The sequence below is a fragment of the Rhinopithecus bieti genome, unplaced genomic scaffold (assembly GCF_001698545.2).
Source record: "Rhinopithecus bieti isolate Rb0 unplaced genomic scaffold, ASM169854v2 scaffold_7683, whole genome shotgun sequence".
In the NCBI taxonomy this organism is placed as follows: Eukaryota; Metazoa; Chordata; class Mammalia; order Primates; family Cercopithecidae; genus Rhinopithecus; species Rhinopithecus bieti.
The window spans coordinates 3,230,239-3,250,432 of record NW_016805834.1 but is presented as its reverse complement, the minus strand read 5'-3'; the positions used below and the strand labels follow the sequence as shown (position 1 = coordinate 3,250,432).

Below are 20,194 nucleotides of genomic sequence, written 5' to 3'. Positions count from 1 at the left end.
AGAACTGAGAAGCTCAGAAGGAGAAATTTTTAATTTTCTACTATACTTAAGATTAACTTACAACCCTGAAAACAGCAAAACAACAACCTCGAATAACCATAACCATTCTCCTGTAACCTTGTTGACAGATCTGTGAATCATAGGCTAAACACTAAAACCCAGAGAGCCAGAACCAAAAATTCATCTGGCCAGAAAAACGTGAAGATTAATGGTAATCAAAGGCAGGATGAGTGATCATACCAGGACCAAGGTCAGGGCTGGTTACCCCAAACCAAACAGCCCCTTAAGGCCAGTCCAATCACAAAAACACACACTCATGAGTTTAGAACTTAAAAACTGTCTAGACAGTATACCCAAAAATACAGATTCAGTCACTGAAAGAAAAAATAGAGTACATCTTATTCCCATTACCATCTAAACACACTAACGCCAACTAAAAATGTCCACAGTAATGGAATTCCAGTAGTGGGTTGGACAAAACTGACCAAAAAGAAAGACCCCAGCTAATGATTTCCCTGTTGTTCAAAATCCCACATTTGGATGAAGAGAAAGATATTATAAAATGGATGACAGAACATTTTGCGGGGCGGCGGGCGGAGGGAAGGTGTTCCCATGATATCTGCTATTCCGGTATCCTAATTTCAAGCTAAAGAAAAGAAAAAAAATTCCACTGAGCCATACTAAGCAAAACAGCTACTATAGCAAATCAATACAACTCCTCCTCCAAATGGATACTCAAAGGATAGAGGGTAATTGTCAGATGTATCAAAGGCACATACATCACAGGATTTCCCAAATCTTAATGCTGGACAGATCTACACCTTCTCTCAAACCAAAACGAATTCTTATTGTGAATTCCCAAAAACATAGGGAAATTCCTATAAGCAAGACACGAGAAATATCTAGCGGTTTTCTGCTCCCTAGTCATTCTTAGAGAGTAATAAAACCAAAGAAAGTATCATAGTCCTCACATCTTTACCCCCTGATTACAGAACATGAAGATCTAAGGATGTCCTGTAACACGTTACTGGGATTAGGCACCCCTTGTAATATGTCAGCAGCAGTGGCAGCTATGAATTCTTGGAGCTGTAAATTTTAGGCCCCAGCAGCAGACTCTCTCTGCTGCTCAGCATCTCCCTGATTAGAAACCTCCTCTTCAGGAACTGCGCACTCTGCCACTGCCAGCTAAGCAAGGTTTAGCTTGCTGGTGAAGGTAGGAAGGGTGAGTGAATGTGTGCGTGTCCGTGTGTGTGTATAAGTGGGGTTCATGGTTTTTTATTCCTCTGTAAATTGTGTCATTACTGTCCAGAGAACAAGTAGCTCCTGAGCAGAGACATGGAATCGGCAATAAAATACTGGTTACAGCCACGCACTGTGCAGTAAGTGAGACGCAGAGTGGATTACTATCTGAAGCCAGCTCATCAGCACCATTACCGACCACATTTTAACAGTGATATTTCTTCTGGTGCTTTTCATCAGGATAATTGAAGTATGCCCACACTGCCCACTTTCTCTGCTAGCTATGGATCCCTAATCAAGCCAATCCCATGTATACTCACACCCCACACATCAAGAGATAACCTAAGGCACTGGAGCAGAAATCTACATGGAAAAAGTCACTATCTGGACTCAAATACATGCACCAAATCCAATTCCCTCCTCATTTCTTGAAGCCCAATTACAAGAGGAAAAAATGGTTTAATGACAACAAGGTGTAGGCTAAGGGCTGCCATGAGTCAAGAAAACTACAGAGTTCTGTCAGGGGAACATCCATGCCTATCTTCAGCCTCTGTCACACTCTCTCATCTGTGCAGCCTGTCCACAGTGCTTACTGGGTGCAATAGGCTGCTGTTGTTCAGATTCTGAAAACCCTAAAGCACACATAAAACAAACAAAAAAGCCTCCTTTTTGTTCAACAGCCTTCTGAGTTGTGGATATAACCACCAATAGTCCCAGTACTGCCAAAATTTCCAGTACCAGATAGAAACAAAGGATTCTCTGCCCAAAAGGGCCTTCTACAGGCATGACCAGAGACTGTGCTTTGATGAGGCCACTGAGAATGACAATACACACCTCTTCTCCTCTCTGAAATCATGACATCTGGCTGTTTTTCCCACTCCCTAAGGTTGTATGCTATGTCTCTTCTCCCCAGTCCCCCAGAAGAATACAGTTGCCACCCTTGTCCTCAACAAAAACAAACCACAGCAATATCCTGATAGAGGCACCTCCAGGCACCTAAGCACAACCAAAGCAGATACTCTTAGGATGTAATTACATGGAAATCAGGCATCAGACAACTTTCAACAGAGGGACATCCTACACACTACCTGAGCAGTACTTCTCAAGATTGTCAAAATCATCAAAAACAAAAAAAAGTCTGAGAAACTGACATATCCAAAAGGAACCTAAGGAGATATGACAACTAAATGCAATGTGGTATCCTGGAACAGAAATAAAGTATAAATAAATGAATACCTGAATAAAACATAAACTTTAGTCAATAACAATGTATCTATATTGATATACTAACTATAACAAATATACAGTACTCCCATAAAATATTAATGATAGGGGAAACTGGGCTGAGGGTGGATGAGTAATGTAAGAACTCTGTACTACCTGCTTAATTTTTCTGTAAATCTAAAGAGTGACCTAAATGAAGTCTCTAATAATAATTTTTAAAGCCAGGTTAATATTCTTTCAATCTTTTCTAACTCAATCACTTTCTTTTTCTTAGCAGCACACTGGTTTACTAGTATAAGCTGCAAACCAAGTCTTGACCCCTTTTTGGTTCAGCAGAGCCCACCTTTCTAGTGAGACAATCTCCAGAACTTCCTTTTCAACTGAAAGTCAAATGGCAAAAGGCAAGGAAGTGGCAGGTATTTTTTGTTTCTCTCCATGTTACCACATGGGAATACACTGGAGAAATCCAGATAATGCCAAAAATATTCAGCTGCATCCTCGCTTAAAAACCATGTCAGAGAGCCACTTTCATTTAACATACTACTGACAGTCCTAGCCAAAGAAGTTCAGCAAGAAAAAGAAACAAAAGGCATCTAAATTGGAAGGGAAGAAATAAAATTATCACTGTTCCCAGATGATGTATACGTAAAAAACCCTAATAATTCCGCAAAAACTGTTAGAATAAATGAATTCGCAAAGTAGCAGGATATAAAGTCAACACACAGAATCAGCTGCATTTCTACAAACAATAAACAATCCAAAAAAGAAAACTAAGAAAATAGTTCCTTTTCCAGTATCATCAAAAAAGAACAAAACACTTAGGAATTAAGCAAGGAAGTGAAAAACTTGTACAAAGAAAACTACAAAACAGTGTTGAAAGAAATTAGAGACATAAATAAATGGAAACATGTCTCATGATCATGGACTGGAAGACAATACTGTCAAGATGTCAATACAACCCAAAAGTGATTTACAGATGTAATGCAACCCCTATTAAAATCCCAATGATTATTTTTATGGAAACAGAACAGCTCATCCTAAAATTCACATGAAATCTCAAGAGACCCTGAATAGCCAAAACAATCCGGAAAAAGGACAAAGCAGGAAAATTCACATTTCTTGATTTCAAAGCTTACTACAAAGCTACAGTAATCAATACCATATGGCACTGGCATAAAAATCAGACATACAGACCAATGAAACAGAATGAAATCCAGAAATAAACCCTTGCATATATAGTCAAATGATTTTCGAGATGGGTGCAAAGACCAGTCAATGAGGAAATGACAGTCTTCAACAAATGGTCCTAAGAAAACTAGATATCCACATGCAAAAAAATGAAGTTGAACCCTTATGTAACACCAAAACTAAAAATGAACTCAAAATGGATTCATTACTTAAATATAAGAGCTATAAAACTACAAAACTCTTAGAAGAAAACACAGGGCAGAAACTTTGCAACACTGGATTTGGCAATGATTTCTCAAATATGACACCAAAGGAACAGGCAATGATAGTACAAGTTAGATTTCATGAAAATTTTGTGCAACAAAGTAAAAGGCAACCACACAATGGGAAAAAATATTTGCCAATCATATATCCAACAAAAGATTAACATCCAGGCCGGGCGCGGTGGCTCAAGCCTGTAATCCCAGCACTTTGGGAGGCCGAGACGGGCGGATCACGAGGTCAGGAGATCGAGACCACCCTGGCTAACCTGGTGAAACCCCGTCTCTACTAAAAAATACAAAAAACTAGCCGGGCGAGGTGGCAGGCGCCTGTAGTCCCAGCTACTCGGGAGGCTGAGGCAGGAGAATGGCGTAAACACGGGAGGCGGAGCTTGCAGTGAGCTGAGATCTGGCCACTGCACTCCAGCCTGGGCGACAGAGCGAGACTCTGTCTCAAAAAAAAAAAAAAAAAAAAAAATTAACATCCAGAATATATAGAGAACTCCTAAAACTCAACCACAAAAAAACAAAAACCTCAATTATAAAACAGGCAAAGAGGCGTATAAGTGGGAGCTAAGCATTGGGTACACATGGACTAAAGACAGGACCAATAGACACTGGTGACTTCTAGAGCTCGCAGAGAGTAAGGGAAGGAGCCAGGGCTGAAAAACTTCCTATTGGGAACTATGCTCACAACCTGGGTGACTGGATCCTATTCCAGACAATATACCCGCATAACAAACCTGCACATGTACCCCCGAATCTAAAAGAAAAGTTGAAATTTCTTTTTTAAATGTGCAAAGGACTTGAATAGACATTTCTCCGAAGAAGATACGCAAATGTACAGGAAAAGATGCTCAACATTACTAATCATTAAGGAAATACAAATCAAAACCACAATGAGACATCACCTCACACCCATTAGGGTGGCCACTATTAAAAAAAAAAAAAAAAAAACCCAAAACCAGAAAATAACAAATGTTGGTGAGGATGTACAGAAAGTAGAATCCTCATTCACCAATGTAAAATGGTACAGTATAGTAATTCCCTCAACAACTTAAAAATACAATTACCATATAATCCAGCAATTCCACTTTTGGGTACAAACTTGAAATAATTGAAAACAGGGTCTTAAAGAGATATTTGTATAACCATGTTGATAGCAGCATTGTTCATAATAGTTAAACTGTAGAAGCAACCCAAGTGTGTCCCCATGGACAGATGAACAGGTTGTAAGCAAAATGTATACACATACAATGGAATATTTTTCACCCTTAAAAAGGAAGAAAATTCTGACTCATCCTACAACATGGATGAACCCTGAGGACACTATGCTAAATGAAATAAGCTAGTCACAAAGACACAAAGACTATCTGATTTCACTTATATAATTACTTAGAGTAGTCAAAATCACAGAAGCAAAAAGTAGAATTGTGGTTGCCAGGGCCAGAAAGAGGGGAAACAGAGGGATGTAGAATTATTGTTATTGAGTATAGTTTCAGTTTTATAAAAGGAAGAGTTGTAGAGATAGGTGGTGGTGATAGCTACATAACAATATGAATATAAATACCACTGAACTGTACACTTAGAAATGGTTAAGATATTACATATGTTATGAATTTTGTCATTATAAAAAAATTGAGGAAAAAAATTTTCAGAGACATGATAACGAACTCCATCTAGAGCTATGACCGGAAGCACAGCAAAAAACTACCAGGACAAAAGCAAATACATTCTAAAATCTACTGTACCCATGGATAGTTTATACCCTGATCTCCAAAATTGGACTTGGCCACCAATGCCAGTTAACCACTTAGCGCTCCTAGACAAAGCCCTAGCAGGTAAGCTCCTTGAAGGCAGGAACCACTTCTAGTTCTTTTACATCTTTTCAAAGCACCTAGTTCAGGGCTCTGTTTGCTTGATCTATATATAGGTACAGAGAACCAAGCAAGAAGCCTCTAACCAGGCAGGGTGGTAAGGAGATACCTCTTGAGGACATGCTTCCACTCCATCCCTCTCCCATCCCCCACAACAACGTTATTCAGGTCTGTGAAATCTGCAATGCCCAAGGATCCAGCAGCAGGAACAGGGAAGCCAAGCCACGTGCTCAGGGGACCATATGGCTACAAACAGCACAGATCAGCTAAAACGCCACAGGGAAGGCAGGGAGGGAACTGGCAGGCCACGACAGGCACAAAAGTCTTGGGCAAGCTCAGCTAATCGCTGTGAAGTGAACATGCTTCTCTGCTAACCTGAAGAGACAAGGAGAGCCCTTCCTTTGCATTCCATTTCTCAAGAAGTAAAACTGCTTAAGCAGACAAAGGGAACCAGTCTTTCAATAGGCTACATGTATCAGAGAATACTTCGTCGAGTTTCACATTTCTGAGACTTAAGCCTCTTGGCACTCTGACTTACAGCTTTGCCTCAGTTCCAGAAATCAACTGTAGAGCCCCAGAGGCACCCAGTTAGAGGCCATAGGTTACCCTGTGCAGGCTTTTCGGGCTTTTAGCGAGGCCCTGTACAATCAATTCCTAAAAAACAGCGTGACTGTTGAAGAGGGAATCACTATTTGTTAGAGCTTTACAATCACATGATCTTTACAAGCAGAATCATTCAGGGAAGACTTGCAGGACTTTCAGACTATGTGAGGGTCCCATGTACCTTAGAACCTTTTTAGGATTCCCTGAGGAAAACTGTTTGCCACTAACAGATATTTTAAATCACGTAAAATGATATATAACTGCTGTTGAGTTCCAGGTTATAAAAAGTAATACGTATATTTTTTTCATTTTTAACTTAATGTCGATATCCAGTGTTCTACAACAAAGGCTGGCAAACTATGGCCCAAGGGCCATCCAGCCCACTTCATATTGTTATAAAGTTTTCCTGGAATATTGCCACAACCATTTGTTTACACACTATCCATGTCTGTTTTCCTGCTACCATGGCAGAGTTCAGTAGTTGTAACAGAGACCATATGGCTACCAAGCCTAAAATATTTACAATGTGGTCCTTTAAGAAAAAGCTGGCCAATCTCTGTTTTACAACGTATTAGAAAATGAACACACTTAGTGGTATATACTGGTTAACATTTCTATAGACATACTTGGCAAATGTGAGCCAAATCATTTCTAAGGAAGTAACTGCCAATTAGTTGGAGATTTCTTCCACTTTCTAAATAATGAAAAACATTCTCAACTACATGAATATAAACCTACTGGGGACTGGTTTAAAATATTATGGTGCAGCCTGCGATGAAATATTACACATCAATTAAAGAAGTAAGCTCTTTATTTTGGTTCCCTCTCTAAACACCTCTAGATAAAAGGGATCTGAGGCCGGGTGCGGTGGCTCACACCTGTAATCCCAGCACTTTGGGAGGCTGAGGCAGGCAGATCACAAGGTCAGGAGATTGAGACCACAGTGAAACCCCATCTCTACTAAAAACACAAAAAATTAGCCAGGCACGGCAGCAGGCACCTGTAGTCCCAGCTACTCGGGAGGCTGAGGCAGGAGAATGGCATGAACTTGGGAGGTGGAGCTTACAGTGAGCCGAGATCACACCACTGCACTCCAGCCTGGGTGACAGAGCGAGACTCTGTCTCAAAAAAAAAAAGGGGGGGGGGATCTGTATAACCTATCTATACATAAGCCCAAAAGGAAGAAGATAATGAGAGAGAACACTGCAACAAAACTCTGGAAGCTGGAAAGCAGATGGATGAGTAGTAACTTACTCCACTGACTCACAAAAGCTAAATCCTGAGACAGTGGCGAGAAAACACAATAGCCAATCTGATTTATACTGCAGTCCCACTCTCCCTAATCTGCCAAGACTCAGAAACTGTCAAATCAAGCATCTCAATTGCAAACGAAAATGAGACCAAAAACGATGAACAGTTTCAAATCTTTGTAAGAAGCAGATGGATTTCAAGATGTATACCCTGGCCAGGCATGGTGGCTCACACCTGTAATCCCTGCACTTTGGGAGGCCAAGGTGGGAGGATCGCTTGAGCCCAGGAGTTCAAGACCAGCCTGGGTAACATAGGGAGACCCCGTCTCTACAAAAAATTTAAAAATTAGTCAGGTGTGTTAGCGTGCACCTGTGTTAGCGTGAACCTCCCAGTTATTCGGGAAGCTGAAGCAGGAGGATCACTTAAGCCCATGAGGTTGAAGCTGCAGTGAACTGTGATGGCACCACTGCACTCCAGTCTGGGTGACGGAGCAAGACCCTGTCTCAAAAACAAACAAACAAATATGTATACCCTACATCCCACACTAGGGTCATTGCTTCTAAACTCAGTGTTTTAATATCTCATTATCAAATAAGACAGAAAACCAAGGCTCAGCAAATATCTGAGGAAAGCCTGTAATATGAAAAATAAGGGACCAAAATAACCCAAAGAGGGGAGAGGAGAGGCTTGAAGAACATAGCGAGTATGGAGGAAAATGAAACTTAAAAAAAAAAAAAATCAATTTTGCAGAAAGTTAAGAGATGATTTTTATCTCTGAAGTATTAAACTTTATTTTTTATAATAGTAAAAGAAAAACATGCAGAGAACAAATAAAGCTCTTAAAAAATAAAACAGTATCATGTCAATAAAACTACTGAAAAATAACTATAAAGAAATCTAAAAAGAATAGAAGATGAGATAGAAAATAGGAGAAAAAAACTGGAAGACGAGCCCACAAAATCCAACAACCAAATAACAGGAGTTCTAGAAAAAAAGAGAACAAAGATTCTAGATGGAAACCAACAAAAGAGTTGAGAGAAAAAGTCTCAGAACAAAACAACTAAACATTGAGGCATAATATGCTCACATATAGATAAATAAAAGTGCATTGCTATGAAATGTTAGAACACTGGGATCAAAAAGAATTTGCTAAAACCTTTCAGAAAGAAAAAACACATATAAGGATGAGAAATCAGGAAGGTTTCAGATCCATTAAAAAAAAGAAATCAAAAAAATTTCTGATAACTACTGACAGTGGAGCAATACTGATAGATACAATTCTAATGGAAAATGACTTCTAAAATAATTCTATATCCAGCTAAACTATCAAGTGTATGTAGAGAATGGACACAAAAGGTCTCAGAAAATTTACCTCCCAAGCATTCTTTGCCATGAAGTTAGAGAATGTGTGCCATTAAAACAAAGAAGCAAATTATAGAGGAAGCTGTGAGATCCAGCAATCCTAGCTCCAATCCAAGAGTAAGGCAAAGAAATCCCCCAGGACAATGGTGAAGAAATCCAAAAATGACAACTCTAAAACAGGCAAAAAGAGAAACCAGTCCAGATTGATGCAGGCTGCAAGGCTCCAAGATAGTGTTAGCAGACTGAATGAAGCTCCTCTTGGGAGGAGATTTAGACAGAGTTTGGAGGCTGAATTAATAATAAGTATATAAAAAATGTAAATTTTAAAAATTATTAACTCCAGGGAAAACAAAAAAATTGTGCAGAAAACTAAAAGTAGCCATAATATGCTATATAGCCAAGTGGTGATTATCATTTAAAATAAATACTGAATATTAACTAAATTATGACATAATCATATTGGAAGAACTGGGTAAGAGCACTGTGCGCCCACATGAGTAGGCGTGCTTATGTGAAAAAACTAAGCCCTCCTCTTCCATGGTATGAAGGAAAGGAGTTGTACCTAAAACTGAAAAATTAAGAAATAGCCATGTAAATGTTTTATTCAGAGATGAATTAGCCAAGAGTTGAAAGTGACTGCCTCAAGGAAGAGTTAGGTAAGCCTATAAAAAAATGTTTAATTTTCTGTATTAAAATAAAACGTGCAAACTTAAAATTACATACAAAAGAGTACAGATCAGTGCTATTCAAAGTGGCTGCCAGTCTGCAGTAAGATAAGGAACTTGTACTACAACATTAATCAACTACATCACTAAGAACATTGCTGACTTTTTTTTTTTTTTTTTTTTTTGTAGTAAGCTTTTCTTGATGAAGGAAGCAATGCCTTGATTTACATTCTGGCCCAAGCTCCTTAAGTCACTTTATCAAGGCATTTTGAGTAGGACTGGTATAGATCAGAGATCATCAAACTATTAAGTAAAAAGCCAGATAACAAATATTTAAGGCTTTGCAGGCCACACAGTTTTATCACAACTACTCACCTCTGCCATTATGGCACAAGAACAGACACAGACAATACACAAGCAAACATATATAGCTACGTTCCAATTTATTTACGATACTGACATTGAATTTCACATAATTTTCACATGCCATGATATATTTTTTATTAACACAAAATCCTTTTTTTTTTTAATGTAAAATCCACAGATCATGCAAAAACAAGTGCCCAGCCAAATTCAGCCCATGGGCCATAGTTTGCCAACCTTGAGACAGACACTATGATCAACTTTGTTTTAAAAAAAAAAAAAATTAAAAAACAAGGCCAAGATAGTGTTTCATGTAGTATGGGTATTTATGCTTATCTTCTTTATGTTTTTTCCTGTTTTAAAAGCAAAACTAATGCCAAAGAATTTTAAAAAGTCAGTAAGTTTTAAAAACTCTTTACCTATTTCTCTCTACCCTCTAAGCATATACCCAAATAGCCTCAATTTATGTTTCAATTTCTATAGAAGATTGGTTATTCCTCACAATCCTCAATCAGATGATTCCTAGGGACAATCTCCTCTACTTTGACACTGTAATGAATAAAACTTCATTGTCATGACAAAAGCCTCGCTCTCTTTTAAAGAAAAAAGATTCAGGTTATCCTATGTATTTTTTTTTTTTTTTTTCTCTCTTTTTTTTTTGTAGACGTAGTCTTCGCTTCTGTCGTCTCAGGTGTAGTCCAGTGCGCCGCGATTCCTTGGCCTTCACTGCTAGCTCCGCTCTTGGGCTTTCTACACTCATCTTCCCTGCTCTCAGTTTTTCGCCGCTTCTCCGCTGGGACTACAGCGCTGCCCCGCCACCAATCTGGCTAATTTTTTTATGCATTTTTAGTTAGAGACGCCGGGTTTTCACTGTGGTTAGCCAGGATGCCGTCTCGATCTCCTGACACTCATGATCTGCCAGCCTCGGCCTCCCAAAATGCTAGGATTACAGGTGTGAGCCACCGCACGCAGCCAGATCCTAGATTTTTAAAAGTGGAAAAAATTCTCCTACAGGTAGGTCTCCCTTTTTTAATTATCAGTAAAGTCATATTTAAGATAAATGCAAAGCTCAATAATCGAAATCCTTTGAATTTTGTTCTTATGCAGTGCATTAGTTAACTCCCCAACCAGCCAAGGCCCAAAACTCTTCAAAATATTCTAGGTTTTTCTACAAACTCAGTTTTAATCGAGGAAAGGCTGGTAGGAACACAATAGGGTTTTAAGATCCTCACATGCCTCATCTACATCAGTAATGTCACAGACTCTCAAAGTGAAGATGGCAAAAAATTGAAGGCCTGTCTCCCTTTTTGGGTGAAAAATCATCCTTTCATTGTGTAGCTATGTTAACACAGAACACACTACGGGAAGCATAAGCACAACTGAGTGAGTTCCAAGTAGGCAGAGCAACCCATATCCAAGTGTCCACACAGGTACACGCCTCATGCAGTCTGCATCAAGACCTGGAGGATGCCAGGATATCCCACCAGGGGCAACTCCCACCCATGCCTACCAAAAGGAATGATTATGGCTAACCTCACAGCTGCCTGGACATCACCTACAAAAAGAGGGAAAGAGGCCACTAGACCACTCTGTGACCTATTACTTTGGGCATCGTAAAAAAGAGTGAAGAAATTTAGCCAATTCCTCAGAGGTTGCTAAAATTTTACCATTCTAAGACAGTCTCAGGATTTCTCAGGCTCACAGTGCCACCTAGTGGCTTTCCATACTAAACTCATGGTTAGTTGACAGGGAGACAGCACCTCTCAGTCCAAGAATTTGGCACTTAACCACTTTTAGCCCATAAAAACAAAACTTCTAGCATCTCTTGGCAAAAGTAAAAATAGGCTGGAAAACATTACAGCATTTTGGGAAGACACAGATAACAGATCTGCTACTCAAGTTACAAAACCATGCAAATAAGAAAAAACATTTTTACAGCACTGCTGATACCACCAAGGATAATAGCTCCAGTTTCCTTCAAAGCAGTCTATCCCAAAACACATCAATGGAGAACTCCCTGGGAAAAACAAAACAAAACAAAAAAACCAAGAGCTCCAAAACAGAAAGAAGAGAAACAGGGTTAACTCCTGATAAACCCATCATAAGCTGAAAATACTGTAAGTTGAAAATGCATTTAACGCTCTTCAGGCAGGGAGGCAGGGAGGCAGGAAGGAAGTGCACTTAATACAACCTACCAAACATCATAGCTTGGCCTAACCTACCTTAAACATACTTGGAACATTTACATAAGTTTACAATTGGGCAAAATAATCTAACACAAAGTCTATTTTATAATCAAGTGTTAAATATCTCATTTGATTAATTTACTGAATACTAGACCAAAAGTGATAAACAGAATGGCTGTATGGATACTCCAAAATGTGGGTCCTACTGAATATCTATTGCTTTCACACCACTGTAAAGTCAAAATATCTTAAGTCAACCCAGCATAAGTCAGGGACCATCTGTACTTGGACATAGGAAATCTTAAGACAATGCTATTTGCTAAGCAGATAAAAAAGAAGTCCTAAAATATGAGAGATATTTCAAGCTAGTTTGAAGTTAGCTAATTTACAAAGAAATTTAAATAGTCTAATGGTTTCTAAGCCCCCTACAATAAAACACACACACACACACACACACACACACACACACACCCCTAGTGGTTTGCCTCGAAATTTTCAAGAGCTTCAGCATTTCTAATTGTTCAAATCCTTGTATTATTACTCGCCTGGCAGTGTCCACTATGCATATCAAGATGCTGAGAATGACTCACCTTGGCAACAAACTGCTTGTCCTTTTGGTCCAAATTAGCAGTGGGAGCCACATAGTCTCTCCATATTCTCAGCCTGCGCTCTTTGGCAAACCTGACAACAAAGCAAGGATGCAAGATCATTCAGATAGACTAAGTCAGCAAATGGAATCCACCACTACCATGGGAGCACAGTTGGTGCAACATCCTACTCTATCCTATAGACATATCCAGAAGAAAGACCTGTAAATGAGGTAAATGAAAACACGCAAGATACACATATATACTGTAAACCCACAGCTCGGAGACTATGGTCCAGGACTATGGTCCAGGCATACAATTTTTTGAGCCTAGATAGTTCGAGTCCACCTTCATTATTAACACTGGTTTATCCAATATCTCCTGGGTGGCTACTACAAAAATTAGGCTGACAAACAGAGAGTAACTGCTCTCTTAAATGGGAAGAACCCACATATCTAAACAAACATACTTCTTAAAAAGCACAGACATGCTCAATTTCTATCTGAATTATGAAAAGGTTACCAGCTACCAAATCCTATATATAAGAACAAAACTGTCACGACAGTGCATCTATAGAATAATTAGAAAATGAACAAAATCCTTATAAAGTTCATTGACAAGAGTTTTAAAAAAAAAAAAAACCTATGTAGCCAGAAATTTATCTTGAAGTATTCTGCCCAGTAGATATTTTCTGAGCCAGACTATGAATGGAATATGTGCAAAGATCAAAAAAAAAAAAAAAAAATCAATGAACAGCTGTCTTAAACCACTTACAAATAAGTGAATACATGTGCAGTGAAATACATGGATACATGTTTCTGAAAACAGTATTGCAATCTTTTGTTTTAGAGAAGCAGTAAAATGAGAAAAACAAAAAGTAGGATATAGTAGTTGTAAAATGCATGAAGCAATTAAATATAGAAGATGCAATTTTACCTACAATTCAAGTAGCTCAAGTATAGCATGCAGAACAGCAGACAAGTAATCACATATTATCGAAATATGATTTGCATTCTCTGGTCTAAGCCTGTTTTTTAATGATGAGCACTCCGCCCAAAAATCCATAAAATCTACTGATGTCATATAACATGTAGATATTATTTTCAATGCATTCACTTTCTTCAAAGAAAGGCAAGATACTGGGCCAGGCGCAGTGGCTCACGCCTGTAATCCCAGCACTTTGGGAGGCCAAGGTGGCGGATCATGAGGTCAGGAGATCGAGACCATCCTGACCAACATGGTGAAACCCAGTCTCTACTAAAATACAAAAAAAAAAAAAATTAGCCGGGTGTGGTGGTGTGCTCCTGTAGTCACAGCTACTGGGGAGACTGAGGCAGGAGAATTGCTTGAACCAGGGAGGTGGAGGTTGCAGTGAGTGGAGATCGCGCCACTGCACTCCAGCCTGGCGACAGAGCAAGACTCCGTCTCAGCAACAAAAAGGTCAAGAAATTAAAGAATGCAAAAAAAAAAAAAAAAAAATCAAATTAATTTAGAATACTAATGAACATAACAGGATTCTCTGAACCAAACAAAAGAAATTGAGCATTGTAGAATAATCAGAAGTATTTGGAACACTGTACTTGATACGGTTATTATAACTTTCTAAACTGTAGAACAACATTTAAAAAATTCTAAGCAATCACTGTTTTTTTCCATCAGACAATACACATGTCAGATGTGCCATATCAAATGGCCTAGATTAATATCTACTTTTATAAAAACTTGCAAATACTTCCGCTTATAGATACTGAAGGATGAAAAAGACCTAAGAAATGGAACAAATATTACAGTTATTCATTCATGTCGTTGCACATTTCTTAGCTGTATATCTCAGTCACAAAAAAGTAGTTATCAAGACCATTATAACTTCAAGATTTCGAAACAAGTCATACAGCAAGCAAGCCTTGAGAGTGGACTATTGTCATCAGCTGTGTGTTGTCTTTGCTTAAATGTATCATAGAAGGTAGTGATTCAGACTTTCCTGAGCATCATTTCCATTCATCTACTGTTGCTACCTGCTTTATTTTCTTCCATCTACCCCATCAAATGGAGAAAGTTCACCTACATCTATATCTTGACCTTGACAGTTGAAATGGCAACTAATATTTGGAATTTCTACATGCAGTTTTTTAGAAACAAGTTATTCCTATATTTGCTTTAATGATAGGCAACAAGTCAAAAACACACCAATAACATCTCAGGATTATATTAGCATTTATAACTGAAACATACTTTTAAATAAGTTAGGGCATAGGCCTCACAAGAATATTGAATGGTCCTGGTTTAAAACCCACAGGCTCTGTCTTCCCATCATACCCCTGCTCCTGTCTATCTGTTTGGGAGCAGCTGATAAGCAACTTCATCTTTCTCAAATAAGCTTCACGTTTATTACATTTCAAATGTGTAACACCCAGAACCTAAGCAAGGGGCTTGGGAAAAAATGACCTGAAAACATTTAAAAGCAAATCAAGTGAAGAAAATGTCTAACTGAAGACTCTAAGTCCTTACCATCCAGCATTCAATTAGACTGAACCTGAAGACCAATATTTAAGTTACTCCTCTATAAGGAACTGCCCTACTCCTTTACTGAAGTAAAATGAACACTGACACACAGGTGTGTGAGAAAATCACCAGATTTCTTTCCCTAAAGATCCTTAACAAGATCCATAGCTAGAAGGCCTCTAAGACAGACCTTACCTCTCTGCCGCCCTCAGCTTTTCTGCGCCCCGGGTGTAAACTGCAATCGACCAATCCACACAGCGTGCGAAACCTTCCTTCAGGAGGAGCTCTGTGATGTTGCCGTTCTGAAAAACAAGATACAGGAGAGGCAGGCACAGATTAGACTCTGTTGCAAAAGAATCCATTTCTCTAGACTTCTGACACAATTAACATAGTCACAATCTAGTCTGCAGTTTGTTTGTTTGTCTGTTTGTTTACAGTAGGGTAGCTTCTCTCACTAGGAAACCACTCCTAAGATGGGAGAGATGCCACTCTGAGACTCCTTTCAACAGCCTTGGCTTCGTATCCCCACAACGTCCACCATAATAACTCACTTAATAGGAGTAGGATAAATGCTAGTGGCATTGAAGGGAATTGACATTTCAATAGCTCTTCTTGTGGGCAGAGGAAGATGTTAATCTTTAAGAGAGATTACACCTTATTCTTCCTTCCCTTAAGATCAGCACTTCCTCCCCCTTTCATAAGAGCTGAAGAACAGGCTGAGCGGGGAATAACGGAAGCTACACTGTGCCCAGTGAATTAAAATTCACACTCTACCGTGACACAGAGCCATCTGGCAGGGCACAGCCAGACAGCACTCCAGAAGAAACAGACATGACCTTGGCACACCCCAAACCAAGCCTCTCAACCTTCCACAAATGCCATCATGGAAGAATTATCTAGCCAAAGAATAAGTAGCTTAACTCTGTATTGGACACAGGTTATAATAATGAAAATCCATTCAAATTTAGGTGTTAAAAAGAAGGTCATCTTATGTCTAAGAATAACCCAACTATCAAAGTGCACAATAGGGCAAAACATCCAATAATGGCAACTATAAGAACATAACCTATTCCCTGCTAAAAGCAGAGTTAGGAGGTACCTGGATAAAGCCTGGAATACAAAAAATAATTTTTCCATACCTCAGTTTTCTCATCATTGATCTACCAATACTTCAGCTAGCTAACTTCTAGACCTCATCAACCCTATTCTACAAATTTCAGTTCTACTTCTAAGGAATGTAGCAACCCCTAGGACCAAACAGTTAGATAAATATGTGATCAAGTTCCTCTTCCTCTTATGAACCCACTAACCCTTGAGATTAATTTCCTAAAGGTGAGAAAATTGTCCAATTCTGTAAGACAAATGATAACTCCCTAGAAAATGCCTCAAAAATCACCAGATATTAATAATAATCCTGCCTTTTTTTTTTTTTTTGGAGACAAGTCTCGCTCTGTCACCCAGGCTGGAGTACAGTGGCATGATCTTGGCTCACTGCAACCTCCACCTCCCAAGTTCAAGCGATTCTCCTGCCTCAGCCTCCTGGATAGCTGGAACTACAGGCACATGCCACCACGCCAGGCTAATTTTTATATTTTTAGTAGAAACAGGGTTTCACATGTTGGCCAGATGGTCTCGATCTCCTGACCTCATGATCCATCCACCTTGGCCTCCCAAAGTGCTGGGATTACAGGCGTGAGCCACCGCACCCAGTCAACATTTTAATGGATGTTAAATACAGAGAAAAAGAAGAGATAGAGAAGCAAACTCCTGTTTTTCAAACCCCAAATGATCCCTAGCCCATCACCACCCAGTCTGCACAGACACACTCACTGGATGAAGGATGGTACCCAGAATGTTCTGGTTGTGGCAGCTCTCCAGAATGATCTGAACATCTCTCTGAAGCAATCGCGACTCGGTGAAAAATTTGGCTTCTGCAGCAAAAGGCTCTGGAGTTTCACTGCCATCTGCTTCCCGTCGAAAAGTTGGGCACTAAAGCAAAGGCAAGGTAAGTGAGTAATGCAGCCTAAATGTGAGTGCTAGGCACTCTCACCCCACATTAAGCCTTCCAAAAAACACACATGCCATGAAGCTAAACTCAGGAAGGTCTTAAATCAGCCCTTCTAATTTAAAACACACTGGTAAAAATGGACTGGAAATATCATCATCTCAGACTTCTTGGCAAAGATAGATAATAAAACTCACATTATCGTGAGGACAATAATTTTAATTACAGTAAAAAGTGGCCCCTTACCAAGAAAAGACTTGCCAGTGCTTAGCTTTTAATCTCAGATTTTTTAAAAACCAAAATGAATATTTTACATCAACGCTTAATGCAAGTCATATTCAGCAAACTTCATAGCCTCTCATTGATCCATTTCTCTAGGTTTACATACTCAACAACCCTAAGCACAGTCCATTCCAGACCCAGATTACTTTAAAAAATAAATAAATAAAGTTATTTGATCCAATTAGAACTGTCACACTACAAACTTTAAACTAAAACAAGTATAAAGTCAATGTTAATGGCCCACATTAGGAAGAAACAGCAGATCCAAAGTCCCCAAGTAGAAGAATCCATCAGTGAACATCCACAAACTCTATACCCACCACGTAGCCAAGAGTATGGTCTGACCTTGATGCCTGACAGCATGACTGTAACCAGGTAGTAATCTGGGAGGAGCAGGGCCCTGACCACACTGCCATCCCGCACATGCTCGATGATAGCTGCATGACAGAATAAACAGCTTAAGTCCTTAGCAAACGTCCTAACAAGGATAACCACTGCCCAATCAAACTGCATTTAACACAGTTTCCTCTCCCCAAAATCCCTGAGAAAGCCTCCCTCTGAAAAGTAAGGATGCACTGGCAGATCATGAGGGTTTACATAGCAGACTCTTGCACAAAGGATTCCTGAGGAATGCAGATTAGGCCTGCTTCTCTGTCTTCTGAACCTTCTGGAACCTCGTGGCTCACACTGAAGGTTTGTTATCCATAAGCTAGGATGGTCACCTGAGTACTAGGTGCCCAACAAAAAACAATTAGTAACTTAAGATTGGTAAAAATCTTATTTTACTGAGTCTGCAATTAGCAAGGTCTCAAAACCAGGCCAAAAACTATATAGCACATAAATACACATAACAGTCAGCCCTCTGTATCCATCGGTTCCACATCCATGGATTCAACCAACCACAGGTCAAAAATACTCAGAAGAAAGAAAAAATTCCACAGAGTTCCAAAAAGCAAAACATGAATTTGCCACACACCATTATGTTGAGTCCACACAAATGAAGTGGTGTGTAGGCACTGTAATAGTTATTGTAAGTAACCTAGCGATGATTTAAAGTATACGGAAGGATGTGAGTGGGTTATAGGCAAATACTGCACCATTTTATATAAAAGACTTGAGCATCTTTGATTCTGGTATTCCCGGGAGGAAGAGCAGGGCAGGGTCCTGGAATCAATCCCCAACGAAGGGTAACTGGATCTGTTTAGATGTATACAGAAAACATGTTGCTACCTCTAAGTTTCAGGGTTGCTATTTAAGCAGCCTTCTTTTTGAGACTAGACCATAATCAATGTGCAAAACACCAGCAATTTACTACCCTGCATGCAACAGCACAGGACTAGCCTCTGCAGAAGTATCCGATGTGACCCACATGAACTGAATCCAAATTCCGTTCTGAAATACTAAGGTGCTGTTTTAACCTTAAGGATTTCCCAAGGATACTAAATAAGTATAAGAAAGGCTTACTAGATTTTACAAACCTCAAGCAGCAAAGAGTGCAAACAGAAAGAAATCACCCTGAGTTGTATCTGTCTGTTCCCGCCAGCCTCACCATTAACAGGCTTCTGGTGGTGTGAGTCCACAAAGTGCCTTGGGTTTTCAATGGTATACTTGAGGTCCCGAATAGTATGTGAACCATTCCCCTCACTCCACATCCCTTTCTTGGCTGCCTTTGCTTGTTCTTCACATTCTGAAAGCCGGTTCTGCTCAGGACTGGGACATAAAATATAAACAAGAGTGGTTAGTGAGTTCACAAACAGAAATATGAGGTTCTCTGACACACATTTTCTTTAACATCTTCACCCCTTGAAGACACCAAAGGTCTGTTTCAGATCCATGGCTTAAGATATAACCAGAAAATCACCATGATTGCAATTTCTAGATTCCAGACTTGTCCCTTCAAACAAAAGGTTAAATAGTAAGAGCACTTAATGAGACGATCTAAAGAACACACTCTCAGTACTGCCACCATCACCAATGAGAAGAGAACAAGTTAGTGGCTCAGAGCTTCATTTAACCATCCCAGATTCAGGAACCGGAATCCCAGGCACAGCTCAGTAGTGCAGAGAAGCCGACTAAGAATCACTCTTTCTCTCTCTCAGTTTACAGAACAAGGCTGAGGAATGTGGAATGAACACTGCTATCACAGATAATGTTACCCCCAAACTACTTACACATTCAATAAGGCAAGCTAGACAAAAGCAGCTTGAAAATGGAAGCCTCCTCCTTCATCAGGCAAGAAACCAAACTATGTACTAGAGCAGCCAAAATATCAGTAGACAAACCAAATCAAGTTTTTTAAAAAAGGCTAGAAATGGCTCCTCTTTCTCTGTTATATCTGAGCTAAAGGAAGCATGGAATTGCATGGCTTTTGCATAATCTCAGACACCCAGTGCTGTATGCATAAACTGAATCTCTTCTCATCTTCAGCAAGAGGGATTCCTAAGCAAGGGTGACCTACCAATTTCTCAAGCCAGAAGTCTTCACCTCTCTTCCCTTCCCTACCCCAAAAGGCAACCACACTCTTAGGGATCCAAATTCACAGTCAAAATTAGATGAAGAAATGTAGTATAAGAGATTGAACCAAACACAAAACTGGGAAA

The 20,194-nt window shown here is 39.4% G+C and overlaps 1 protein-coding gene across 1 annotated transcript in view; it reads right to left on the bottom strand.

Moving 5' to 3' along the window:
- Nucleotides 1–20,194, bottom strand: part of LOC108530765 (staphylococcal nuclease domain-containing protein 1-like) — a 284,868-nt gene that overhangs the window by 216,913 nt on the left and 47,761 nt on the right. Inside the window, exons 5-9 of the mRNA XM_017873813.1 lie at nucleotides 19,144–19,304; nucleotides 17,940–18,031; nucleotides 17,138–17,296; nucleotides 15,503–15,609; nucleotides 12,809–12,899 (exon numbers count right to left, since the gene is read on the bottom strand). Of these exons, the coding sequence (XP_017729302.1) occupies nucleotides 12,809–12,899; nucleotides 15,503–15,609; nucleotides 17,138–17,296; nucleotides 17,940–18,031; nucleotides 19,144–19,304 (610 nt within the window). The remainder of the gene's footprint in view (nucleotides 1–12,808; nucleotides 12,900–15,502; nucleotides 15,610–17,137; nucleotides 17,297–17,939; nucleotides 18,032–19,143; nucleotides 19,305–20,194) is intronic.